At 47.4% G+C, this 27,621-nt stretch overlaps 1 protein-coding gene across 3 annotated transcripts in view; it reads left to right on the top strand.

Moving 5' to 3' along the window:
- Positions 1 to 1,394: 1,394 nt before the first annotated feature.
- TBC1D2B (TBC1 domain family member 2B) overlaps positions 1,395 to 27,621 on the top strand; it is a 71,721-nt gene continuing 45,494 nt past the window's right edge. For all 3 annotated transcript variants that reach the window (XM_045516794.2, XM_045516795.2, XM_010955182.3), the window contains exons 1-2: positions 1,395 to 1,804; positions 19,805 to 19,958. In XM_045516794.2, the coding sequence (XP_045372750.2) occupies positions 1,448 to 1,804; positions 19,805 to 19,958 (511 nt within the window). In that variant the 5' untranslated portion in view covers positions 1,395 to 1,447. The remainder of the gene's footprint in view (positions 1,805 to 19,804; positions 19,959 to 27,621) is intronic.

The following is a 27,621-nucleotide window of genomic DNA, read 5'->3' as shown; positions in this document are numbered from 1 at the left end:
TGGTTAGAAAAGTGGGGGAAACTGAAGATTCATTTGTTTAGCATTTTACATAAACTATAAAAATTGAACAAATTGAACATGGAGGGAGGTGCTAAGAGAGACGAGATAAAGGTCCATCGTGTAGCAGGGCAGTGCAGGGCCGGGGGTGGGAGAGGTCTGGAGGGTCGAGAGGGTATTGGGGTTGGTCCTGGAGGCTCTTGGAAGCTTGGAAGGCTTGGGCCATTTCTGCTTGGCTCAGCCCTCCAGGGGCCCCTGCTGAGATGTTGCTGCTGGCTTCAAGGCCTCCACACTTTGCCCCTCTTGTGGGATCTCAGGGCTTGTGGCTGAGCAGTCTCCTCAGTGGGCCACATTCTGGGCCTGGCCAGAGCCTGGCAAGGGCCAGGAAAGCTAGTTATCCCTTAGATACTGCAGGTCCAGCTTTCAAGGGGCCTAGGAAATGTTTATAGCCTAAGAAAAATGTATTGGCCCCAAAACCTAAGAAAAAGAGGAAAATCAAAATTAATAAACATTTCATTAAAACATCTACAAAGTGTAACATCATGCCAACTTCATAGTCACCATAAAAATGTCCCTCCCTTAGAAAACAATTTACAAGTTGAGTTTTTCTTACTCAGCCAGGCCCCACTCTTGAAGTTGTTGTGAGTTCAAATGAGTTAATATATAAAGCAGGGGTAAGTAATATGTGCTATTTAAGTGGTGATCCTTTTAAAATTTCATCATAGCTTGTACGCAACACAGTATACATTTACCTGATTTTTTCTGTGTGTATTTTCGCTCTCCCTTACTAGACTAGTATCTCCATGAGGGCAGGGAAATGATTGGCTTGTTCACTGCTGTATCCTCCAGTGTCTGGAACTGTACCTGGCACATAGAAGGCGCTCAGTAAATATTTGTTGAATTCAGAGAACAAACCAAAGTCTAGAGAGGTGGGAAATGCTTTGGCTTTCATTCATGCATTCTATAAATATTTACTGAGCACCCACTCAGCTCCAAGCAATAGGCTCTCTCATTTTTGCAATACTAGTCTGTGACTCTGGCAGGGCAGAGATTTAAAAATACAGTTTTGTAATAACTTACATAGACTAAAAATGCACAGTTTTAAGGGGACACTCGATGGGTTTTGAGAAGTGCATTCTCTCGTGTAACCCACACTCCCACAAAGAAAAAGAACGTTTCAGCCCAGCAGCGCAGGGTTTTGAGCCCCTCGTCACAGCAAGGCATTGATAGCATGTGTGACTCGCCCAGGTCTCCTCCGGGGTGTTTTGCGGGGACCCTGGGCCGGGGCGGGAGCTCCCGGGGGCGGGCGGGGGCGGGACTACAAGTCCCAGGCTGCTTTGCGCGTCCGCACAGCCGTGCGGAGCGGGCGGGGCTGAGGGGAGGGGGCGCAGCGGCGGCAGCGCGGAGGCGCGCGGGGCCCGGGCGCCGGCGGTTGGCGTGCGGGCTGGCGATGCCGGGGCCCGGGGCCCGGGCGGAGGAGGGCAGCGGCGGCGAGGGTGCGGCCCCGGGGTCAGCGGCGGAGCCTGGGGCAGGGCCCGGGCGGGAGCCAGCGCGGCTGTGCGGCTACCTGCAGAAGCTGTCGGGCAAGGGCCCGCTGCGCGGCTACCGCAGCCGTTGGTTCGTGTTCGACGCGCGCCGCTGCTACCTCTACTACTTCAAGAGCCCGCAGGACGCTGTGCCTCTCGGCCACCTGGACATCGCGGACGCCTGCTTTAGCTACACGGGCCCCGACGAGGCGGCGGAGACCGGCGCCGAGCCGCCCGCGCACTTCCAGGTGCACAGCGCGGGAGCCGTCACGGTGCTCAAGGTGGGACCCGCCGCCCCTCACCTGCCTCCTACCCGCGGAACCCGCCCACACGTCCCTCCCCGGCTCCCCTCCTTGGCCTCCCGGGATACCCCCGCCGCCAGCTAAGCCTACCTCCTTTGCCCATCGGACTTTCTCCATCCACCCTCCTCTCTCTAAAGCCAATCTGCTCTCCTTTCCCTACTTCCTCGTACTCTGTCCCCGTGTCTCCATCTCAAGCCCTTTACCTGGACTTAGGCTGGAGGGGCTGGGGGCTACTCAGTCCCCTAACCCGTTAACTCCCTCTGCGCCTTCCCTCGGGCCCTTCTCTGCCCTCCCACCCCCATCTCCTGGACGTCCTGTGTACCCCTCCCAGGCATTCATGACTGTAGGCTTCTTGCCCTTGGGTGAGTCATTAACCTCTCTGTGCTTCATCTGCCTCTTCTGTAAAATGCGGATAACAGTAGTATATACTTAATGGGGGTGTTGGAATTACATGAATTATATTCTTATCACTCGTAAATGTTGTTGCATTCAGTGCTATAGTGAGAGAGGCAGAGATGGCAGGGCTCTTAGAGATAATGCGGGGCAACCCCCGCCCAAGTAGGCAGGAACGCCCCAGCTAAGGTCACACAGCCATTAAGTGGCAGAGCCTGTTTGCTTGCTCCGTATTTTGGCTGGGAGAGATGGGAAAGGGTGGCTTCAGCAGCTGTGCCTTGCCCACTGAGGCTTCCTTAATCTTCTAGTGGAGAAACACACTATGTAGAAGCATGGGACTAAAGTCAGGAGTCCTGGCCCTGGTGCTGAGAAGCCTCTCCTGCCCTTGGGGGTCCCATCATCTCCTAGGGGCTCTCTGCTTCCATTGAGGGCCTGGGAGTCTGGGCCTTGGCTTCACTCCCTTGCCTGGTTCCTGTGAGCCTCCACCCTCACTCCTCTTTCTCTCTTCTCTTCCGTATTGCAATCTGGGCTTTCTCCAGAGCAGCAGGGCTGGGCTGGGATGTGTGAAAGCTCTCTGCAGAGCTGGCCAAGTGGAGAGCAGAGTGGGCTGTGCCTAGCGCCCTTGGCCTTGCGAGCAAACGGCTGTTCCCAGCATCTCTGAAGCCAGCAGCAGTTGGAGCTGCTCCCTGAGGTTGTTCTTAGACCTCTGTCAACTCAGCTCTTGCCATTTTGAGCAAAATCTGATTCCTGTGTTCTTTTATGCTCCTCTATCCCTTCTTTAAGTGGGTGCAGACAGCCTGTTTCTCCAAAGGAAGCCAAGGAGAGTTGCAGTTCAACTCGGGCTTACTTAGAAAGCATTTGTATAAACTTGGGAGTGACTCCGGTGAGTGCATAGGGACTTTTGCCAAAGAAAGTCTTGTGCTAACTGTGCACATGGACTGTCCCTGTGTACAGCTGAATTTCCTGTGGAATTGTTTGTTAAAAAAGAAAATGGAGCATCCTGTTTCAGATTTTCTCAGATGGCTTTAGAGCCTTCTATCAGATTTTTAACCTTTTTGAATAATGGAGGTATCTACATAAGTGGGGCTACAAGGTACAGTGTTGGGAATGTGGCTTTAGAACTGGATGGGCTTGAACTTGCAGCCTGAATCTGCCACTCACAAGTGTTGGACAAGTTACACTACCCATCTGTCCCAGTTTCTGCTTTGGTCTAGTGGGAATCCTACCTTCCTCATTAGGTGGTTTTGAGAATTCTGGAATATGTTACGGAAAATGGGTGGCACAGAGTAGGTACTAGGCAGCCATATGAAACACCAAGTAGTGACTTTGGCCAATTATGTAATCCATTCATATAATGGAATATTATGCATCAGTGAACAGAAGGGAATGAGAGCTGTAGGTGTTAACATGGATGACTGTCATAAACATGAAATTGAGCAAGGAAAACAAAGTAATAGATTGGTTGCATTCAAAGTGGTATCACTGATGGAAAGATTAAGAAGATAGTGTAAATGTATATGCTGCGTGGTGCGTGAGAGAGCTGCGTGTGGGTGATGAGCCCTGGATTCAGGAGATTCAGGATTGTGGTTACCACTTGGGAACAGAGGGGAACGTGAGTGGGAGTGGGTGCCCAGGGGCTTCCAGTGTTCTTGCAGTGTTTTATTTCTAGGACTGGGTGGTAGGTACACTGCTGTTTGTTATATTATTTTATCCGTCTTTTTGTATGTTCAGAATATTTCTTTAAAAAAAAAGGAACTCGATCTTCACATGGGTTACTGACTATGGAATATTTTGGCATGTAAAGTTGAATTAGTCACAGAGTAAGACAAAATGCCCGCAGCCAAGGATCTGCTTTATAAAAACAATGGAAATGGAAACACAGGCAAGGCTTTTCCACAGAAAGGAGCAGCCAACGTGTAGGGTTGCAGAGTGGGGGTGCATTTTAAGAAGGTTGGATTTTAGCATATGGTGATTCCTTTCGAACCGTGGGAGTAAATATCGTATGTTGGTAAAAGTGGAAATTAGCAATTTATCTTCCTTTTACACCTTTCAGATCCAAGAATTGATTCACATAAGCTTTAAGGCTGCTCAACGCCCCCACCTCGATTTCTAAGGGGGATTGTAGGTTCGTGAGGATTAAGCCCCCCTCAAGCTTCAGCTAGTTATATATAGCTTTATACGTACCATTTCTTTCGATGGGTTAAAAAGAAAAGAAAAAAAATCAGTGATTTGCTTATTGTATTATCATATGTTTCTTATTTTAAAGCAACTTTCCACCTTCTCTGGAGATGCTGTGGTTTTGTTGAACTTTTCCAAAATGTTTTACTATTTGAGTCTTAATGAAAGCTGATACTGGAATTTCTTGGTAAAGTTCTCTATTCCTAAACTGAGGGATGTGGCCCAGCGCCTTATTTTACAGGAGAGGGGATGGAGGCCAGAGAGGGGATGTGATTTTTCTGAGATCATGAATGTAGTGTCAGACCCTCTTTGGTAGTACAGGCTGGGAACAATGAGTGTCCGAGTATCCGATTTTGTCATCTGTTCTCAAAGTCCACCTTTTTTTGCTTTGGATTCCAGTGGCTTGGAATTAGATAATATGTCATGGTGTTTCGTTTACAGCATTTGATTTCTGTCCTTTTCACACGGAAAAAAAGCACCAGGAACGTTTTACCTACTGATTCTTTACCAGAATGTATGGTACCGAATACTAGACATTGGGAAACTGCTACAACAGTCCGGCAGAGTCTAATACTTCCTGTGTGTGTGGCGGGGGTGGTGCTGGAGGCTTCTCACTGAGCTCAACTGGGATCTGAGGCTCAGGAGACAGTTCTGGAGTGAGCTGGCACTTAGGGAAGGAGAGCATGTGATTGGGGGTAAATCCTGCCCTGCCAGGTCTCTGCAGCCTCCGGAGCAAGGAGTACCATCAGACTGTCAGCAGATGAACCCTGCTCCCTCTGCTCCCTTTCTTGAAGGCATTTGGTGTTCAGATGGACATGTGTGCTGGTTTCTGAGTCACATGTAACTGAACAATCATGTGTCCCTATTCTTAAAACCCACTTTTGTGGGAAGGATGCACATTCTCTGGTGTTGAAACTGCTCTCAGCTTAATGACAAACATTTGTTAGCTTGGCTAATCATAGTGTGTTCAGTACAAAATAGATGTGGTGAACCAGCCTCGCTGGCTAAATGGTTCTGCTAAGCTGTTCTTCCCTGGAGCACCCGCTCAGGGGTCTTGAAGTATTATTTAAATGTTTTATCGAGACATAACTTTTCATTAGTTTGTCATGGCTTCCTAGTGGGTAAGTTCCTTAAAGGCAGGTACAGTCTCTTGTGTGTGATATCCCAGTGACTGTTTCCCACTGCCTGTCACACAGTTCTCATTGTAGTATAAATCTCCACCCTGTTCCCTGCTCTGGAGGACCCCTGCGGACCACTGTTTGTATCCTCAGCTCCAAGAACAGTGCCTGCACAGAGTAGGTACCCAGGTAGACATTTGTTGAATGAATGAGTAGAAGGCTGTTACCTAGCATTGGTTTTGGTGTAAGCGCCGACATTTTAGAAGCAATCAGCCAGAATTCTCAAATGTATTAAATGACAGTCTCACCACATGTCACAGAGTTGGCTGCTCTTCAGTGAATGCTCAAACATAACCGGCATCAGGAGTCCAGGCAGGGATTACTGTCAGTCGTTAACTTCCAGATCTCTTGTGTTTCATGCCCATGGTCTAGACTCTGAGGACACTGGTAGCAGAGAGGGAATGTTGAATGTAAAAGGCCGGGTGTGGATGTTTTAGGTCTTGAGCCTGTGCCGTCTCTGCCACTACTCTGCTGTTCTAGAGAAGGAGTGTAGCTGTGGTCCCCAAATTTTTATTTCTGGGCTCTGAAATTTGAACTTCATGTGATTTTCACAAGTCACAAAATACTATTCTTTTGATTTTTTTTTCAACTGTCTGAAAATGTAAAGACGATTCTTGGTTTCTAGCTACGTAAATATAGGCAGCAGGTTGATACGGCCCTTGGGCTGTAGTTCACTGACTCGTGTTTTAGGAGGGGCTGGGCAATTTTCGTTCATTCATTCATTCACTCACTCACTCATTCTGTGTGCTTAGGCACTAGGGGTACAGACCCAACAAGATGAACACAGTTCCTGTCTGGGGAGCTCTCTGTGTAGCCCAGAGACAGGCATTAATAAAAATGAAACAAACACCAACCAGTGCTGTGAAGTTTCAAAGGAGAGCGATGGGGTGCGTGTGTGATGGGGGTGGTCCTAAGCTAATTTGGAGGGAGGAGGGCCAGGGAGACTTTCTGAGGAAGTGACATTTGACCCGAAGGAAGTGTAAACTGGAGGAATGGAGAGGGGAGTAGAGCATTGCAGGGAGAGGAGATGGCAGGGCAGAGGCCCTGAGGTGTGTGGGGGACTCTGGAGAGCCTGATGGCAGGAGGCATACCCTTTAGAAGGGGAAAGCCTTGGGGCCAGAGTTGTAGGAATGAGTAAAGAATTTTCAGCAGAGCTTGATAAATAGTTGTGCTTTTTTTCCCTCCCAAACTGATGGGTGGGTTATGTCCAGTGTTTTCATCTAATTGTGTTGGAGGGTTATCTTGTGTAGTAAGAGTTGAAATATTAATAGGTTATGCATTGGTAAACAGTTTTAAAGTAGATAAATGCGAAGTTGAAGATCTGGTGGTCTGTTGCTTCTTAAGCACTGTTGTCTCTGAGTAGGGGCTGCTGTGGTCTGTGCCATGGGCCCGGGGGCTGTGTGGCCCAGGCCTGCCCCACCTGGTGGACCGCCTTCCCTGAAGCATTCCTTCTGGCCACCTTCACTGGCTCCTCTCACTGGCTTTGTTCACACGCACATTGCCAATTTCCTTCCTCTTTGGAGATAACTGTTGCTTGAGAAATGGAAGGAGGGGGCGCATGCATTCAGGCTGACACCTGAACACCAGCTCTCCCACCTCACCGGGGCGTCTGAGGGCGGGACAGGTCCCCTTGTTCAGGTGCCTTTACTCCTCAGCCTCTGGGCTGCAGCCTTCCCGTCTCTGGTCAGAACAAAATGTGAATAATAACCCTCCCTCCGGAGAAAGAAAAGAACCCTGTTATTATAGAAATGACTGTCCAGTTAGGGGATTGGAAGGAGTTTTGATTAGGAATTTTCAGTTCTGTTAGAGATGTATGTGGTAGCGTCTTAATGACATTGACTGGGTGTTTACCTGCATCCTAGCAGGCCCAGGCCTCAGTGGATTTTGATGCTTTCCCAGAGTGGATGCAATATGGAATAGTGAATTAGGAAGTAGTGGCGCTTCTGACTAGCATTCTGCTAAGTACTCTACCTGGAGAGCTCGATGGTGTGAACACACCAGGCACTTGTGTGTGTGAGGCCTTCTCAGGGGCAAGAAGCTGAAGTGGTCCCGGGAGAGGCGGCAGGTTTCATGATCACCCAGTGAACAGTAGCTCACTAGGCAGTGCAGGAAACCCCGAATCCACAGATTCAGGATAGTGTTGCTCCTTAAAGTGGGTCTAGTCCTGTTCTGGGTTTTGAGCGTCTGATGCCGTGTGCTACTAGAGCATAAGCTCCCCGAGGTCAGAGTTTTGTCCGGGATTCACCACTTCACCCTTAATGCTTAGAGGAGTGTCAGGCACAGACCAGGTGCTCAGTGTATACTGGTTGACTGAGTGAGCACTTCAGACCCTCACGTCCTCCTGGGGTGGGTGTGTGGTGTGCTCTTGTTGCATAAAAGGAGATTTGAGGGGTCCATTTCTTCATTTAGCATATTTTTGAGCATCCACCATGTTGTAAGCATTATGCCTTTTCTGCAGTTACAGCAGTGGAAATTTTCCATTCATTTAAGAAACTACAGTGTTAAGACTTTAAAAATAGGTTAGCCGCTGATAGCTCTGAAAAAACTTTGGGGAGAAACCATATTTGTCTGTAGTATTCAGTGTTGGAAGTAAATATCAAATATCTGTCCGTTTTTTGATTCCGAGGGAGGTCTGGCATCTTTCCATGGTAAATAAAGAGCCAGGCAGAGAATCTTGAAAGTAAAGCACTGATCTGGATTTTGCCCAGAGCTAGAAATAGTGGTTCGTGTAATAATTTCTGTGGGCATTGTGGAATTGGAGATCCCTATGCCTGATTACTGAGAAGGGCTCCCTGGAGAAATGGGCTGGGGAGTTGGTTGGTTTTGGTATAATTGTGTCGCTGTTCAAAGACTTAGTTCCTCTTCGATCAGCAAGAAGTGTTCCTAGTCTGATGGGAATCAGCGTCTTTTCTTGAGTTTGCAAACTTAACTTTTTGCTTAACTTTTCCAGATTGATTGTGTGGGAGAACTGGAATCTGGGGGTGAAGGGGAGAGTCAGGAGCTGAGGTCCTTTGGCCACCTCTCTGTGCCTGTCCAGGGCCAGCCCTGCTGGAGAGAGCAGACTTCCCCCGAGCAGTCTGTCCTCAGGCAAGAGCTTGTCTGAGCGTCCGTGGGCTGGAGGCGGACGGCCAGAGTTACCAGAGATGTTGATCTTGAATGATAGGAATTATTTCTCGGCAGCAAGCCCAGTTTTCATTTCCTTTTCCATCTTCGTGGTCTCCAGGGGAGATTGTACTTGCAGAGAAGGTGGCCTGACTTGAAATCTGATGCAGCCAGCCAGCCACTCACCTAACAGTCTTTGTTGGGTAAGGCCCCGTGGGCATCTAGCAGCCTCAAGGAGCTTGTTCTTTCTTGTCCTGGGGTGTATTAGGGCATTGTCATTAAGTGGCTGTGTGAGGTGGAGGAAGTCATTCAGTGTGTTTGTTCCAAGGGTCATTATCCCTGAGTCAGAATTGAAGACACCCTCAGATCAGCCCGCCCTGTGTCCTGTATGACACAGTGAGAAACTGAGTCCCACATCTAGTTAGTGACAGCTCTGGCGCTAAACCTCCCCCAGACACATGAGCAATATTTAGCTAATTTAAACCCAGCAGTTTGTGCTGTTTGCTTCATATTTCCATCTTAATCCATTAGTAGGAAATTAGGCTTATTCTGTTTTGACTTGTTGTATATAGGTACTAAAATTGTACATTTATCTCTTTGATGTTGCGGCAGAGATGTAAGACATTTGGTCACAGGAGGATTGGAAATTAACAATGTAAATGATAAACTTCCAGGGGGGTCGATTGATAATGGACATGCGTGGTGTTTCCCTGGCAGGGACAGGGCCTGTGCACCCCTGCTCAGGACCTTTCTCCTGGAGGCGTGCAGAGGAAGACCAGCCTCGGAGTGTTTTCTCCTGCTGCTCTGTAAGCCCTGCCCTCTGGCCTCAGAAGTGAACCAGTTTTTTAAGCTTTACAGTTTACACAGCTCTCTCACGTGTAACTGTCCCAGAGGTAACGTGCTGATAGGCCTTTCTTTCATTTCTGTTGTGTCAAGGGAAGCACCTCCTTGAGAGCTGTGGCTCTCAGGTTTGTTTAGTGTAGGGAATGAGCCTCTTGGGACCCTGTTAACATGCAGATTGGGGGGGTTCCCCGTTGGAGATTCTTATTCGGTGGTAGGTCAGGGTGGACCTCAGTGCTCTGCATCCTTACCCATGGTCCGACCCTTCTGCTGCAGACCTCTGCGGCCCTCTCTGAGCAACACCGCTCTCCAAATGACAAATGACTGTTCTCTTTGGCTGTGAAGTGAAGGCTGGCCTTGTCTGAGGATGGTTGTCTAAGTGGACTAGAAATAACTAAACTGCGTAGGTGGAGAGCAGTGAAGCGTGAGCCCTTATTCTGTAGGTTGACACTCTGTGGTTTACGTCCACTACCTTCTTTGCATTCTGAGTTTCTATGCTCCAGAGCAGTGGTTTGGGGCCGGAGACTCTCTACCCCCAATTTCCCGATGGCCCTGAGGTTTCTGTCTCTGTGCCGATCACTTAGTCCCTGGCACACCACCACATGCTAGGTTTCCTCCAGGGCCATTCAGAGGGGACCTCCTGGTGGGCGATACTGTTTGCTTGGCATACTTAAGGTGTTTATGGGAGAGTGAGTTTTAATGATTTCCACCACCAAATAGCTAGTAAGGACTTTTAGAGCCTCCAGCTTTTCACCGAGAGAGGGGTGAATAACAGAATGATGTGAGGACCGTCTGACACTTTCCTGAGACACCAGCTCTATCTTAAAAGACTGTTAGAAGTCAACATGCTTCCCAGACACCCCTGTAAACTCACTGAAAGTTCAGGCAGACTTCTAGTACCAGGCTCCCTTGTTCCCCGGTCTCTGGTGGGTGGAGCCCGGGAATCTGCCCCTCCCCAACCCCAGTGTGTAAAACTTCATACTAAGTCAGTCATTCCTGTGTCCTACTTTTAAGTTAGAAAACATCAAGTTAGAACATTGCAGTGGTGCACGGCAGAGGGAGCGCCTGCAGGCCAAGGTGGCGGGGGCTGTCCGCCAGTCTGCTGGTTGTCGCTGCAGGAGTTTTCTTTACTCTGAGCTCGTGAAACCCTGGCGCTGCCTAATTGTGCAATGGCAGAGCTGATAGGGAACCACAGGAATGTAGCTTGTGGTCACTCAGAGGCCACGTGCTCTCCTTCTGTCTGAAACAGAAAGCATTTTAACAGGCTTCCACATTGCCTCCAGGGAAGAGCAGGCCCACAGAGTGGCCTGTCCCTGCCCTTGTCTTGGTGAAATCTGTCATTCAGGCCAGGCCCCTCACAAGCCCAGTTATCTTTATTGTCCTCTTTTCTAGAGCACACATTTGCTTGTCTGTGTTCTGCTGGGCTCTTTTCTCTTAGCCGATTGCCCTGAGTTTGTAATCTCCATTAGTTTAAGAGTGGCTAAAGGAATGTCTGTTCTATCCAGGTGTTTGCTTTTTTTGTGGAGGGGCGGGTAATTAGGTTTGTTTGTTTGTTTGTTTGTTTATTTAAATAGAGGGACTGGGGATTGAACCCACTTGAACTAGCCTCTCCCCTCCTCCAGGTGTTTGCTTTTTAAAAGAAGATGCTTGAGTATTAGAGATGGCAGAACTCATCTTCCGGAATGGATGAGAAGTAGGGCACCTCCCCAGGGAAAGGCTGCCCGCCTCCCGCTCAGACTGTCTGGGGAAAATGATTGGCAGGGGGAGCGGTAATGGGGTCTGAGTTCTTACTCAGCTTTTGAAAAGGATTTAGATTATAATTCATGTAATTATTTTGCATAATAAGATATATGAAAATGCTGATGTCAAGATAGCAGTTTAAAAAGATTAAAAACTAAGAACTTGTCATGTTCATTAGAGGCATGGAGGTCCCTGCAGCTGACCTCCATGCTCCAAGGAGCCAGGATGTCCCATGTTATTTCTCTCTCAGCATCTGTTGCTGGGATGAAACAGATTTCAAAACCCTTCCAGGGAAAAATTACTTTTTTTTTTCATTCATTGGTACTGGGCCAGATCCCTTGAGATTGTTTCCAGGCTCATGATTTTGAAATGTTCAGAAGAAAATTTGGAACCAGTGGTTATCAGATATGGGGTTGTAGTCTGTTTTTCATCCGAGTTTTGTTTTGTATTATCAGGCTGTTTACAGTATTCTTGTGCTTTTTATTGCTTATGAAAGAATTACCTTGGAAATCCAGATATCCTTCTTTAGATTTAAGAAGCAAAAATTCCTTCATGATGAACAGGCATTGCATCCTTTTAAGAAATAATGGCTGAGTCAAACTATCCCTGCAGTTTAAGTTGCTTTTTATGATGTGTACAAACTTAACCCGTCTGTATTCTCCTTTTTGTGGCTCTGTTGTAACCGCTGGTTATGCTGTTCTTCTGGCTTATAAACATGGTAGACCTGACCTTTTGGGGAAGAGCCCAGAGTTTCATACTAAGTGGGTGACTGAAGTGCTGTGTCATCACATACAGCATGACTGGTTCTGTAAGGGACATCAGATGGCCTCGTAGATAGGATATTTGAATTGGGTTTTGAGGAGCGAGTGGGATTTTGCAAGTGGGGGTTAGAGCAGTAGGAGCAGGGATCATTGAAGCTGAACTGGCTCCTGTGTGCCTGTTGTGTGGGGGGAAAGGCTATGGTCTTGGAGTGTGGGGCCATGTGGGCCAGATTACCGTGCCAGATTGCTCAGTACTTGGAAGCCATCAGAGAGTTTTAAGCATGGGATATGTATGACTTCACTGGGTAGGTGTAAGAAGAGGGTTTGGACCAGTTAGGATGCTCTTGCCTAGGCCCAAGGCCGATGAACCAGGAGAATGTCAGGGAGCATGAACCTGAGAGACTGACAGGGGGTTCTTTGGACTTGGAGACCTGATGATCCTATTATGCTGGAGAACAGTTTCTCTCTTCTCTGTGTTTGTTTGTATGTGGCCGCCTTACTGGTCACTGCAGTCTACTTTTTAAGAAATGTCCTTAGAGCAGAATTGTGGCTCAGAGCATACAGTGGGAGCACTTTAGAGGCTGATGGACAGTCACGCTTTCTCCTACCCAGTGAAGCTGTGCTGACACCCCTTTGATGTCCAGAGGACCTTCTGTACTGTTGGGGAGACCAGCCTCTGATATGGGAGTTGTCCTTACCAGTGAAGCCAACACACTTATAGGATTTTAAAAATGAACTTGGCTCTTTGTTGGGGTCATCAACATTTCAGTATCTGAGAAAGACCATAGAGGAACTTGTGATTCCTGCTGAAATGCTGAGAGGATGGATTTTGTCTCGGACATGTCCTTCTCATTCTCCCCCTTGAAAACAAATAACACAGACCCAAGTTTGAATTTTGACTGTGCCAAATGGCTGTGAGATCTTGGGGGTGATCATGATAATATGGATAGTTGATGCCTAATGAGTAGTTACTGTGGGCCAAGCACTGTTCTGAGCTTAACACGCATTAACTCACTTAATCCTCATAACAACAGGACACGAAGTAGGTTCCTGTTACTCGCATCTTCCCAACGAGGAATCCAAGGCCCCGACAGGTTAGGTGACTTGCCTAATACAGCCAGCAAGTGGCAGAGCTGGGATTTGAACCCAGACAGTTAGGCTCCAGAGTCCAAGTAGGTAATACTTTGGGTAAATAAATAATACTATTTTGTGAGATTGTTATGAACTTTAAATGATGGTATGTATAAAGTGTTTAACACAATGTCCAGCACACAGTAAGTCAAGACCATCCCTTGCATATCTTCAAAATTTGGCAGAAATCTATGCATCTATTGTCACAAGCTGCAGAAAGAGACAAAATTTTAATTACAAAGGCATCTTCTTTTATTAATTTAAATGGTTCTTATTTTGCATTCAAATTTTGAATCAAATTTGAATTTATTTTCTTTGATATTGTGACCTAGATTTCACACCTAGGTCATAGTTTGTAAATACCTTCTTTCCAAATTTTTAGCCAGTTGCCCTAATGCCGTTGTTTAATAATTAATACCTTTCTCACTGATTTGATTTGAAATGCTACATTTTTTTTATCTACTTAGCCCTGTGTTTTGATTCTCTAGCAGTAGAGCGCTGGTTTAATTATTGTGGCTTTATAATGTGCTTACTTATTTGGTAGGGCAAAGCCTCATCCCTTATTTATTTTTTCAGAATTCTCAAAGGTTAGGCTTAAAATGAAGATTATAATCTCTTTGCCATGCTTTGAAGAACTTCTTAGAATTTTGGCTGGATTTGTTGTTGTTGTTTCTATAATGTATAAGGACTTCTTAAATGTATACCTATGCCTTTTATGCTTTGATTTTAATTGTGAACATGTTTCTAGTTGTCTATTGCTGGTGTAAAGGAAACTGCTCACTGGGAGTGTCTCAGAGGTAAGAATTGACCAGGTCTCACCTAGTTCTGTACCTCTTGCGTTGACTGCTGTGTTGGCCTAGGTCAGGCTCTAAATAAATATTTGCTAAGTGAATGAACAAACGTTTTTATGTACGTGGTGTTTTTCTCTCTTCCTTCTTTTGGGTTTCTTTAGATAAATTCCCAGGAATGGAATTTTGGGTCAAAGGAGATGAGCAGTATTACAACTTATACAATGTGCTGTCTTGATAGATGGAGATTCTTTACCCAAGGGCTGGAGACCCAGGGAGTAAGAGAGCTTGGATCAGTCAGTAGTAGTGAGAGTAGTCAGCAGACGAGGCCTGACTCCCTGTGTATGCTGCTAGATTGCTACTCCAGCCCTTTGCCCCATTAATTCACTTGCCTGCAAGAGTATGCCCTTAATAAATGTATGTTAAGATAAATTAACTTTATTTGGGGAGTTTTCAGAGCACCAAGGAAAGAGCTGGGCTTGGAAGGAAGGAAGTCCCTGGGGTCCAAGAGAAGGGTCAGGTGTCTGGGGCCCATTTTCCCATAAGCAGGCTTCTGGGTTTTGGGCTATTGGAGGTCTGGACACAAAAAGGGTTGTGGAAACAGCTGGGGCATCACATGTTTCTAATCAGCCAGCTGTCAAGGACTGAATTCCACCTCAAGCTGGATGAGCCATGGCCTGGTTTTCATTCTCTGAACTGGCACTTCGTGTCATTGCACCTGAATGCAGCAGATGTCTGCCATATCAAGACTGTGCCCACCTGGTCCTTGTCTGCCCCTAACTCCCCAGAACATCCATGCAGCTGTGTAGGGGACAACCAGAATGGCTTTCCAAGATGTCTGGCTTGTTCTCTCATGTTGGGATTGGTGCTGTATTTGAACTAGAGTGTTAGCAGTCTTGAGGAAGTAGCAGGAGCTGAACGCAGGAGAGAATGAATCAGATACTTGATGCTTAATTAACTATTCGAGGCACTGTGCTGGGCATCTTGGACCTTATTGAGGCCAGCAGGTCTTGCCTGTGCCTTCAAGGAACTTAGACTAGCAAAGAACATGCAGGGAGATCCCCCTCTGCCGTGAGACGCTGTTTTGGGCTACATGGTGCTGTGAGCTCCCCATTCCACAGGTGGATAAGACATGCAGGCTCAGGTCAGGGAGACTTTATTTGGAGGTGGTATTTGCATTGGGCTTTGAAGAATGAATAGGAGTTAGAGAGACAGGTGTTATGGGAGACTCAGGATATGGCCCCAGTGAGCCTTTGGACAGCAGATACTGACACCTGGCCTGCTGGATGCTTGCCTGTCATTGGCGCTCACTCTCTGCTGAGCTTTGAAGCTTTGCCCCGTCTCTGTCCCTTCCAGCATGATTGGAATGTCTGTGTGGCTCTCCAGAATGTGGGACTAAAGCATTTAAAATGGTCATTTAGGGTAGGGTAGGGCAGATACTGGTTCTCTCCTGGTCATGCTGGTGGTGGTGATAAGCTTCAGCACTGACTAGCTAATTTGTCAGCAGCTGGGCTGCAGCTCAGTGGGAGAAGCTCTGGTGATAGATTCCTTGAGGTGCCGTCTATGAAGCCAGATCCTTCGAAGGTCCTACTTGTTCTCCTTTGGGAGCGAGCAGTAATGGTACTGAAACTGTGAGCCATCAGCCACAGCAGCCAGACCCTTTTGGGTCCCTAAAGAATGTTGGCATCTCCATGGACATTCACAGAGCATGAGGTGGTTGGAGATACGGAGGTGCCTAGTTAAAGAAGAAAGATATCTTGAGTCCTAGAGTCCTGTAGTGGGTGAATAATGTTGGCTGCCCCACACTCCCAAGAACCCCACGCCCTTGACCATTCCTAAAGCCATTTCCCACCCAGCCAGATCTCCCACCAACCTTGGCACTCCAAATGAAATTGGTTTGCCATCATGATTGAACAGTGCTAGATACAAATACAGTGTAAGCCAGATATATACTTTTAGGTTTTTGGATAACCCCATTAAACAGGTGAAAGTAATTTTAATATGTTTTGTTTCACCCAGTGCATCTATAGTATTTCATCATGTGGTTCTAAGCCGCACCTCACGTGCTCACAAGCCACGTGTGGCTGGTGGCTACTGTATTGGACGGGGCAGATCTAGACTAGCTTTACGTGACTCACTGAGACTCGGGCGATGAAGGGACTTGTTTGTGATTCTACATCTAATTAGGACTGAACAAGGCCGAATCCCAATTCAGTCTCTATTTAAAACATATCAAATGGAAAACACAGAGGCTTCGTGGATTTCTGCTGATTTTGCTGTGTTTTACTTCGAATCCTGCCCTGCCTTATAGCCTGTGTGTGCTTCTGTCTTTGAGTTTTCAGCTCCCAGAGGGCGATGCCTTTGGGGGCTTTCCTGCCACCTTGATGGTGGCATGTGCCCCAGAGCCATGCCCTTCCAGCAGCCTTTCACAGCTGCTTGGGGATTGAAGTCGTGATGCTTTCAATGATGGCTGTTTTTTTTAAAAGGAAGCGAACCCCAGTTAATCATTGTCTCGAGGCAGTTTTGCCTGCCTTATTGACCAGATTTCTGTAACATGAATAATTTGTCAGACACTGAAAGCATGTGATGTAAAAGTTTTTTTGCCCCAGGAATTTAGTGAGAGATGATTAAGAGGTTACTAATTGTTCCCCAGTTAGATTTAAGACTCAGAGATTTAAAGGGAAAGGGCTTTCTTGTAAAAAGCAGATTTTTCATGTTGCCTGTTTTGCAGGAACAGCTGGAGAGGTTAGTGAAGGATCTGACCCAGTGTGGCCTTCTCCCTGGGACAGGGATGGGGGCCAGGTAGGGGAGCCAGTAGGAGGACCAGAGCACATGCACACGTCTGCACACAGATGCACACACTGCCCAGACACACACTTTCCTCTGAGCTGGAGGTTGGGGGACTGGGGGCTCAGTGTGGACTCTGAAAGGTGGAAGGACGGACCATGTGGGCTTTGGGCTCTGATTTGGCTGTGTCTCCCAGCCTCTTGCTTTTCCAGTCCCCTCTCAGAGTGCTGGGTTCTCTCTGTCCTGCCTGAGAGCTAGGCCAGGCCCCCACCATCCACCCTGCAACCAAACCGCTACTCAGACTCCAGCTGCACTCGAGGGTTCCTGGGCCTGAGTGAATCTCCTCCCCTACCTGAACCCTGCCCCGACCTACCTCTGCCCTCCCTGCTCTTTCAAGAGCGTTGATTTTGCCTAATCTCATCATTGCCCTGCCAAGAATCCAAGAAGGCACATGAGTCCCTTTGGGCGTGGCCCCTGCGTATCTCAGCCCTGCCCCCTTCCATCCCCACCCCTCCTCTGGCCCCTACTTGCTTCTCCTTTAAGATCAAGCTTCTGCATCACTTCATGATTATTTGTTCATTTATTTCTTCACTTATTTATTCAACAAATATGTGTCTGGTACTGAGCTTGATGCTAGAAAAATGGAGACATCTCAGAGTTTATGCTTCTTGGAGAAGACAAACGTTAAGCCAATACTGTGAACCTTTTGAATCTATAGATAGCAGTTTTCCTAAACTCTCAGTACTTTGGCCCTTGCCCCACCTCCTCTGCTTGGTTAGATATCTTTCCTCAGTGCTTTCCAGTCACACCAGCCCCACCTCACACACTCTGGTCCCTGTCATCGCATTTAACACACTCTTGAAACTACTGATTTATTTTTCCAGTCTTTCCCACAAGCCCCGATTCCAGGTACCTGATAGATAAATGTTGATAGTAAACGTTGGTTGATTGGATGAATGGAATGACGGCTTCCTGATGTTTAGAAGAATTTTTTGTAGGATACCCAGAGACCCTGTAGGGAACGGTTATCCTTACCTGGGGCTATGTGTGCAGGTGTTACTAAGAAGACCCTAAGTTGTAGCCAGAGCACCTGGAGGTTGCCCTTTGCTTGTGGACAGTAGAGGATTGGTCTCTGGCTTATCCCTTGCTGTGGGGCCTGCAGAGCAGTTTTCCAGATTGCCTCTGACCCTGGGATTCATTGTGTGTGATGTCTGCACACCTCACTGGATGGCGCTGGTGATGAGATTCCTGTAATTGTGCCATGGCATCCTTCTCCTTGGGACTCCTTTGTGGGGGCAGCCTGGAGACCTGTGACCCACATCTGCCATCTGGTTTCTTTCTTTACAGCTAGGTTCATTGTTTTGGGTTCCCTCCGCGTCGTGGTTGATTTTTTTTTTTTTTAATGGATATGGTGAAACACACTCTTTGTGGTATATAGTTCTTTGAGTTTGGGCAGATGCATAGAATCATGTACCCACCACCACAGTCGTGATGCAGGATAGGTCAGTTACTCAAAAGTCCTCTTGTGTTATCCTTTTGTGGTCAACCACTCCGTTCACCCAAGTCGTGGCCACCACAGATTTGTTTTCTGTCCGTATAATTTTGCCTTTTCAGAATGTCACATACATGGAATTGTATAGTATGTCGCCTTTTGGGACTAGCTTCTTTCGCACGTGCATGTAACGTTCATCCATGTTGTAGGAATCAATGGTTTTCTCCATCTGATTGCTGAATTCCATTGTATGGATGTGCCACATTTTATTTGTTCACCAGATGAAGGACATTTGGCTTGTTTTCAGTTTGGGGCGATTATATAAAGCCTCTGAACATTTGCATGCAGGTTTTTGTGTGACTGTGTTCTTCTTCCTCTTGGGTGAATACCTAGGAGTAAGGTTGCTGGGTCACTTGATAAGTGTATGTTTCTAAGGAACTGCTGAACTGTTTTCCAAAGAGCTGCAGAATTTTACATTCCCACAGCAATGAATGAAAGTTCTAGTTGCTCTGTACCCTTTCCAGCACTTGGTATTATCAATTTTAAAAAGTTTCAGCCATTGCTGTAGATGTTCTATCTAGTTGTTTTTTTTTGTTGTTTTTGTTTTTTTTAATTAAAGTATAGTCAGTTTACAATGTTGTGTTAATTTCTGGTGTCCAGCATATTGATTCAGTAATACATATAGGTATTCCTTTTCATATTATTTTTCATTATAGGGTATTACAAGGTACTGAATATAGTTCCCTGTGCTATACAGTAGGACCTAGTTGTTTCTCTATTTTGTGTATAGTAGGTAGTATCTGCAAATCCCAGACTGCCAATTTATCCCTCCACTCTGCCCCTCTTTGCCTCCTGGTAACCATAAGTTTATTTTCTGTGTGAATCTGTTTTTGCTTGCTTTGTAAGTAAGTTCATTTGTGTCATTTTTTATGATTACCCATATAAGTGATATCATATGGTATTTTTCTTTCTGGCTTACTTCACTTAGTATGGCAACCTCCAGGTCCACCCATGTTGCTGCTGCAAATGCATTATTTTTATTCTTTTTCATGGCTGAGTAGTATTCCATTGTATATATACCACAACTTTATCCAGTCATCCGTCAGTGGCCATTTAGGTTGCTTCCATGTCTTGGCTCTTCAGTCTAATCTCTAATCTGCAGTTTTCTTTGTGCACTCTCCCAGATGCTGACAGAATTTAAACACCATTGATTTGATTTGGCAAGGATGTCATCCATATCCATGTGAGATTGGATTTCTTAGGATAGAGTTTATAGGTGCTCAGAGTGAAAGGGCATAGGAATAACAAGCCTTCCTGAAGCCTTTTGAGAAAAGTGTTATATTGTATCATCCTATAATTTTAGAATTTTAAAAGGTTTCTTATTAGTAAGATTTTCTTTATGTTAAAATTCCTGTTTGCTTGACCAACTCGTAGCAAGCAAAAGCTGCTGATGTTGAAACTGAAATTTCTTTGACCTATTCTTCTTAACTCTCCCTTTCATGTGACAAGGTGTCTACACACAACATAACTTTCTTAAGCTCTTCATCTTGTTGGTGGCAGTAACACTTTTTACCCTTCCCTCTTTTTAGGCTCCTAACCGTCAACTCATGACTTACTGGTTACAAGAGCTTCAGCAGAAGAGATGGGAATATTGCAACAGCCTGGATGTGGTTAAATGGGACAGCAGGACCTCCCCAACTCCTGGGGACTTTTCTAAGGGTCTCGTGGCCAGAGACAACACAGGTAGGACAGAAGTGGAGGGGACCTGTGTCAGTGCTCTGCGTGTCGCTGTTTGACGTAGCAAGTCAGCTTCGCAGAGAAATTGAGAATGAAAATAAAGGCGATGATCCCTTAAGAGTGGGCAGCATTCCATAGTTACTGAGGGCTTCTGCTTCCGTATAGAGAATTGTGCTCAAGCCTAATGACGGCCTTAGGAGTCGGGCAAGGCCAGTGCCAAGCCCCTGGGGAGATGGCACGGCGGAGGTCAGTGGGCCGTCAGTGGTGGTGCTGTCACCACAGTCCCACAGCCCTGCTCGGGCAGGGCTGCTGGTGTCACAGATGTTTGCACACGTGGGCTAGGTGTTCTCAGAGCACTCGCTGTGACTCAGTGATGCTTCCTGGGACGACGTTAACTCTCAGACGTGGATTCCACTTTATCCTGGGTCTATGGCATTTCTACAGCCCTGACCAGTTGCAGTGTGGAGATAATGTGGTTTTAAGTTTGAATATCAAAAGTTAAAACCCCATGATCTTCTCATGTTTGGTTGTGCTGAGCCCTGTTAAGTGGAAGAACAGGACAACAGTTATTCACAGACCACCCTCCTTCCCTGCTCCCTGCAAAGACTACGGAGGTGGCCCTTTTCTTCATACAGGAAGAAGAGCAGGCCCTGAAAAGGCAGACCCTTGAGCCCTGAAGTAAGGTGTGAAAAGGCCAGGCCATCACACTCAGGGGTCAAAGGAGTGCACGCTGGGATTTAGCTGGCACAGGCTAGCTCTCACGCCTGTGAAGAGGGCTGGTCCGAGCTTCATAACCCCTGCGGGAGCTCTGCTTAAGAGAACACAGGCTCCAGTCGAACTTCTTGTAAATCAGCGGTGGCATTGGCACGTGTGCGGCCAACTTCTTTTGGAAATGAATGTCTTCTTGGACTTAAAATTTTTTTTTTCCTCCAAATCTGTTTTCCTGCCAACCTTGTTTTTACCAATCACAATATTTTTCAGCAGGTTAACTCTCTGGTCAGTGAGAAACGACCTGCCAGTGTGTTGTGCTGGGACGGTTCTCACGTCATTGTCATGGGTGTCTTAACCCTCCAGGGACACAAGCCCAGACCCCCTCTATGTTTAGTTCACACGTCTGCTCACTGACGCCTGCGTTTTAAAAAAAGCTGCTGTGATAGTGCTTTTGATCAAAAGAAGCTCTGTAACTTAGTACCAGTCGTTTGGAAGGTTTGGAAACCCTGCAGGGAACCCGGCGGTATTCAAGACGGTAGCTCAGCCGGTGCCTTTGGCACAGAGGACACTCAGTTTGCCTCGACTCCTTCGTTCTGAGGAGGCCACGTGCTTCTCTCTAATGGAGACTCAGGCCTTAGACCAAAAGGAGAGCCAAAGTGGCGCCTAGCCCTATGGTTTCTTTATAATGTGGATCCTTCCTTCTTTTAAAGTCAGAGACAACACCTGCAGCCCACGTCTGGTTCGGGGACTCCAGTGTGGGGGTGAGAGTTTGTGCCCTCTGGCATTTACTCATTCATTCAGCCAGGAGACGCCCATAATGGGCCTGGTTCCTCCCCTCACGGAGCTTCTGGTCAAGCGGAGTGTGAAGTGAGATCCACATGGGAGGAGGGTACAGGGTTCCAGGAGCCCGCGACCGGGCTGAGCACAGCTTTGGGGTGGTTGGGGACCCTCCCTGAGACCCAAAGGCTGAGCAGGAGTCGGGCTGGGTAAGGGGAGTGGAGTGCCCTCCAGGAGCTGAAAGGAGGCTGTGGCTGTGGAGGACGGTGTGCAGTGAGCTGAGCCTGGAGGTTCACCCAGGGCCAGGGCGGACAGGGCCTGGGCCTCTAGGCTTGGGATTTGGGGCTATCCTGAGAGCAGTGGGATGTCTTTGAAGATTTTATGTGCAGAAATGACTGTAATTTTGAACTGCCGCCAATTTTTAGATGGCGTTTAAGAACGAATAATGAAACCCTGGACTAGCAGGCAATTTGCAAGACTTACTGTTTAGGAGGTCAGAACGCCTAAAGGAGGAAGTCGAGACGAAAAGGCTAGATTTTAGCCTCTTTCATTTTTATCATTTTAGATAAAAATCGGTTAACAGATAGTGTGTGAAGGTGTGTGATGGACTCTGTGACGCTCCTGAAGCCATGCTTGTAGTTACCTGCTCAGCTTAGCCTAAGCCCTGCTAACTCTGGCTAGGATTGAAGACAGACGTTTTTGTAACTCTGATTTGCATTAAAAAATAAAACTTTTCCTACTGTTCTCTCCTTGTTATCCAGTATTTGGTAGCAGTTTCATTTGTTGCCTAATGGTGTCACCCATCAGGACCCTCCTAGCACCTAAAGTCAGCCTGGTGAGGGATGTAGGGAATTGGCAACTCCCGCTGACAGGCAGCCCAGTGTGCCGGGAGGAGCCCTGTGGGCCTGGGTCTGAGTCTTAGCTCTGATCTTTACTGTTTGTCAGACTCCGAGTGAGTCATTTTCTCTCTAGTAAAGGGTAGCAAACTGCAGCCTGTAGAATTGAGCTTTTATTGGAGTAAAGTACCACTCATTTATTTGTGTATCATCTGTGGCTGCTTCTGCACACCAGTGGCAGAGTTGAATAGTTGTGACAGAGACATTTGGTTCACAGGTCTGATATCTCCTACTGTGTGGCCCTTTAAGAAGAAGTTTGCTGACCCTTGCTGTAGTGTCTTGAGGGTACCTCTCTTTTTGAGCCTCAGTTTCTTCATCTGTAAGATGGAGCTTGTTCATTTAGTCTTTCACTCCGGGCATTCTTGTATTCTAGGCATTGTGCCAGATGCCTGGGTATAAAGATGAATAAGTCATGGTTCATGTTCTCAAGTAGTGTGTGGTCTAATGAGGGACCCAGACAGGTAAAGAGACCTGTCCAGCACAGTGTGTAAGCACGGGCCGGAGGTGAGCACAGGAACCTTACCTGCGCTTGGATGTGGAAGGAAGCTGGTGCTGTCTGAGAAGGCTTCCTGGACTAGGAGACAGCTGAACTGAGTCCTGAAGGTCAGGTAACAGCTGGCCTTGCGAAGCAGGGAAGCAAAAGGCCTGGAGGCCCTAGAGACCAGGGCCTGGCTCGAAGGTAGCGTGGGTGGGCAGGAGTGACAAAGAGAAAGCTGGAAGGATGATCAGGGACCAGACCTGGAAGGGCTTATAGGATAAGCAAAGGGGTGACTGAGTGATAGGGTCAGATGTGCATTTGAGATGATTAGCCGTAGCCGAGTAGGAGAGAACAGATTCCTCGGCAGGATGAGAAGCAGGGAGACCAGTTATAAGGCTGCTATGGTCATCCAGCCTAGAAGTCATAGTAGCCTTGACTAGGGCTGTGGCAGAGAGGATAGAAAAAAGTGGGCAGAGTTGGGAGAGTGTATGGTAGAAACACTGGAAGATTAAAAGATGGGATTAGCTTTGAGGGAGAGGGATGGCTGAAGGTACCATCCATGCCCCAGGCCCGGGAAGTCATCTGGATGGGAGTAGAAGGAATACTAACAACCTTGTCCACCTGCTGCTGCCCACCCCCCAGTAGTTCTGTTATGAGGATCAGATGGGAAACTGCATCTTTGAGTGTAAAGATATTTATGTATATATAATATACATTATGTATACATACATATGTAATATCATTTTGAATTGGTTAGGATTCTATTCAGCTGCAATTAACAGGAAACTTAATAGGGATTTATGAATAGAGATTTTTCACATGATAGGCAGTTCGTAGCTGGCAAAGATACTCCCCAGTGCCATTGAGGGACCATTCTGTTCTTCATCCTTAGAATATTAGCTTTCCTAATCATGGTAGTTGCCTTTGGGAGTGGCACCTATATGAGAAAGGAGAAAGCTTCCCCAGAAACTCTTGATTTATGCCTCATTAGCTAGAACTGTGTCACAGGGCCATCCATAGCTGGAATGGAGTTTGAGGAGGCAAGTATCTTAAGCTGAGCATGTGGCCACCATCAAAACGAAGGTCTATAAGGAGGAGCTGGAGTGAGTATTGGATAGGCAGCTGGCACTATAGTGTAATTGCCTACATTAAATTTACTTTCTAAACTATAATTTGAAAAGATACATGTACCCCAACTATGTATTCATAGCAGCACTATTTACATTAGCCAAAACAGGAAAGTAACCTAAAGGTCCATCAACGGAAGATTGGATAAAGAAGATGTAGTATATGCACACAATGGAATATTACTCAGCCATAAAAAAAGAATAAAATCATGCCATTTACAGCAACATGTATGGACCCAGAGATGATCATACTAAGTGAAGTAAGTCAGAAAAAGAAAAAGACAAATACCGTGTGATATCACTTACATGTGGAATCTAAAATATAGTGCAAATGAATTTATTTATAAAACAGAAATAGACTCACAGACATTGAAAACAAACCTATGGTTACAAAAGGGAAAAGGAGGCGGGGGAGGGATAAATTGGGAGTTTTGGATTAGCAGATAGAAACTACTATATATAAGACGGATAAACAACGTCCTACTGTATAGCACAGGGAACTATATTCAGTAGCCTGCAGTAGGCCATAGTGGAAAAGATAATGGAATAGAATATATATATATATATATATATATATATTGGAATCACTTTACTATATACCAGAAACTAACACAGCATTGTGAATCCATGATACTTCAATTTTAAAATTTTTAAAAAATTAACAAAGCAAAAAAAATTTTGTTTTCTAGAGATAATGTCTCCAGAATAAGAGTCTGCTCATCTGTGTGATTGGAATTCACGGCTTTACATTAGTTGATCAAGTGTTAGAAAGTGGGATGATTTTGTTGCCTCTTTATCTGATCTGTCTGCCTTCTGCCTGCAGCCTGGCCTCTGAAAGCTTGTTGTGCCTCGGACACCACTCTGCACGTCTTCTGTGTTTGGAGAGATAAAGGCCTAGTTCCAACACAAAGGGATAATTTGCCAAGATAAAATCAGGAGTCTGCAGAACTTCATAGCATTTAGGAGTGAGGTAGCCAGAACCCAAAGGAGGCTTGTTAGCCACATTACAAGATGTTATGTCCAGCACATTCTGTTTACTTCATTTCCCGTACAAGCCAGTAAGCAAACAAGCCAGCGATAACAAGGACTTCTTGAGAGTTCAGGAGTACAGAGGCCCTCAGCATCACAGGTGGCCTCAGTGCCTTAGTACCTGTTTGAGTTAGTGGGTGTACCTCGCAGAAAAGGGTATGGTGAAGACGGTTGAGGGATGACCACACATTTCCTCCTCGGAAGCAGCCGTGTGGCGAGGGTAACTGTTGTGCCCTAGCGGCTGGGGTGGGAGCAGGGGGCGGGGAGGGGAAGTGGCTGCTCGTTTCGGTCCTCCCCGGTCCTCCCCTAGTTTGCACAGGGCTCTTTGTGTGAGTGTTGGAACTGGCTGGAAGAAAACCAGAGGCTGGACGCAGACCCAGCATTAGCAAAGCCACGGGAATCCCACATAGTCATTTAATGTCACAATTCCCTAAAGTCATCAAAGAAGCTGAGTTTTTATGTAATCCTGCTTGTAAAACACCACAAAATATCATGTGTTGTTTTTAAGTGTAAGTCATGGCTATCAGCATCCTATCTGAGAGGCAGCCTGACCTGGTGCAGAAAGCTCACGGAAGCTCCGGCACTCACTGCTTCGCTGTCTGAACAAGGTGCTCTGAGGTTCCTACTGAATCGAAGGTTCTGTGACTCCTGATGTCAGGCTGTGAAAGGAAGAGAGACAGTGAGTGGGGTTAGATCCCGGCTGCACGTGGGGGAGCCTGTGGGGGCCTCCTGAGGAAGATCTGAGGAGACTGTCCCCAGCGGGCCAGAGCGCGGTGCCTGTGGGGACAGCCTGGGCCGGCTCTGGGATGGAGCGTGGTGAGGGGGGTGGGTGTTGCTGTGGAGGCGCTGGGGGCACTGAGCCGGTTGCAGGAGGGCAGGGCGGCGTGAGAGGGGAAGAGAGGGAAGAGATCCGAATTCAGGGATCTCTTGGTACGAGGTGGCAGGAGAGGGGGCAGTCAGGAGCGTAGCCCCTTAGGGAACCACGGGGACCTCCTGCCTGGTTTCCTCACCCGAGGGAAGGCCCTCCCTGCCGACCCACAGCAGTCATCTCTTACTCATTCCTTCAGCCATTTTCCCAGTGTTTACTGATCTCTCCTCTGTGGTGTTGGCTGCACAGCTGTTAGCCCATCAGACTGGAGTCCAGTCTGAGTGAGGCAGAGAGAGAACAGATGGACAAGGAGTTAACCCGACATGGGGACTGGCCCGCCCTGGGGACTCGCAGGACCTGGTGGCTTGCGGCCTCTTCTTTTGGGGGCTTAGATGCACTGTGCCCTCACTTGGAAGATAACTATACTGGATTAAACTCACTTTGATAGAGGGGGGAATAAAAGCCTTTTCAGGATAACCCCACCCTGTCTGCCCCCTCCAGTTTCCAGCAAGGACGTGCAGGCTCTCTTTTGCATTGTTCTTTGACGCCCGTGGGAGTGGCCCTTTCCCAGTGCTCTGCCCTCCTCTCGGACACAGCTGTGTCCGGGACTGGGTTTTATGGGGAGTGTCCTGCAGCACTTGGTTCTGCTCTCCGCGAGGTTGCTGGAGGGGGGCCTGGGCCTGACTGAGGCGGCCAGCAGGCAGGCCGGGAGCAGGAGAGACGGGGAAGACTGACGGAGGCGCCCAGATGTGAGCAGGAGCCTCCCCTGTGTGGGTCCCAGCGGGAGACTTCGGGCCCCGCTGTCAGCATGCATCCAGTGGGAAGGGCTCTGGAGATCTGGGAATGGCCACACTGGAATGAAAGAGGCTGTGCTGGAATCAGAACCCAGGAAATACAAAATTTGTAGCCCAGAACTTGCTCAGAGCTGTCATTTAGGCATTTGAAATTTTACAAAATAATGGAGAAGGTTTAAACCCCAAACTTCTTCCCACTGAAGCTGCAAGATAAAGCAGATGTTCGTGAATCCAGTCCGTCCTCTTAAAGACGTCAAGGAAGTACTGCCCTGGCCTAACTTGCGTCCTTCTAGAGGTGGCTCCCTGAATGCTAAGTTACCACATGAATTGAGAAGCCAGCAGCTCCACTTTTAATTAAGGAAATCTCACATGTTCTTTTAAAAACTGAAAACCAGACAAAATAACAATAATAGCTAAACTTGGGGAATGGCTTCTTTCTTACGTGAAATAATGACTTATAGAAATGGTCTGTTTTGCCAACATCCTCCCTGGCCTCCAGTCTCTTCTGCATCCTACCCCCAGGGCCCAAGTTCCTCAGGAAGCATTTCCAGTGTGGGCCCAGCGTTGCTGCAGCACGTGGGCTTCCCGGTAGCAGGCGCTTGGCCACGCGAGAGCGCTTGACAGTGTCACCCGCAGAGGGGCCGCTCCTCACCTTGCTGCCAGCCCACACAGGAAGAGGGGGCTGCACCAGCTCGCAACAGCCACGGGTGCAGTATGTTGGGCTTATTTCAGGCTTGGCTTAGAGTTGTCATGCTTTGCCTGTGAGGGGTCTGCAAAAGACCAGCCTCTGGGAAGCCTGAGTGTCAGCCCTGCCTTTGTTGGAAATAGAAGAGGTGTACTGTGTCCCCACTGACGGACACACACTGTCAGATGTTGGGTGCCCCCTCCACCAGGTGCAGCCACTGCACCTGCCCTGTGATTGTTGTCCACTGCAGGGGCAGGTGGCTGCCTTCTGGCCCCAGCTATGGGCTTTCGTGTTCTGACAAATG

Source organism: Camelus bactrianus, chromosome 27, assembly GCF_048773025.1.
Source record: "Camelus bactrianus isolate YW-2024 breed Bactrian camel chromosome 27, ASM4877302v1, whole genome shotgun sequence".
Lineage (NCBI taxonomy): Eukaryota > Metazoa > Chordata > Mammalia > Artiodactyla > Camelidae > Camelus > Camelus bactrianus.
This window is presented reverse-complemented; position numbering and strand designations above follow the sequence as displayed.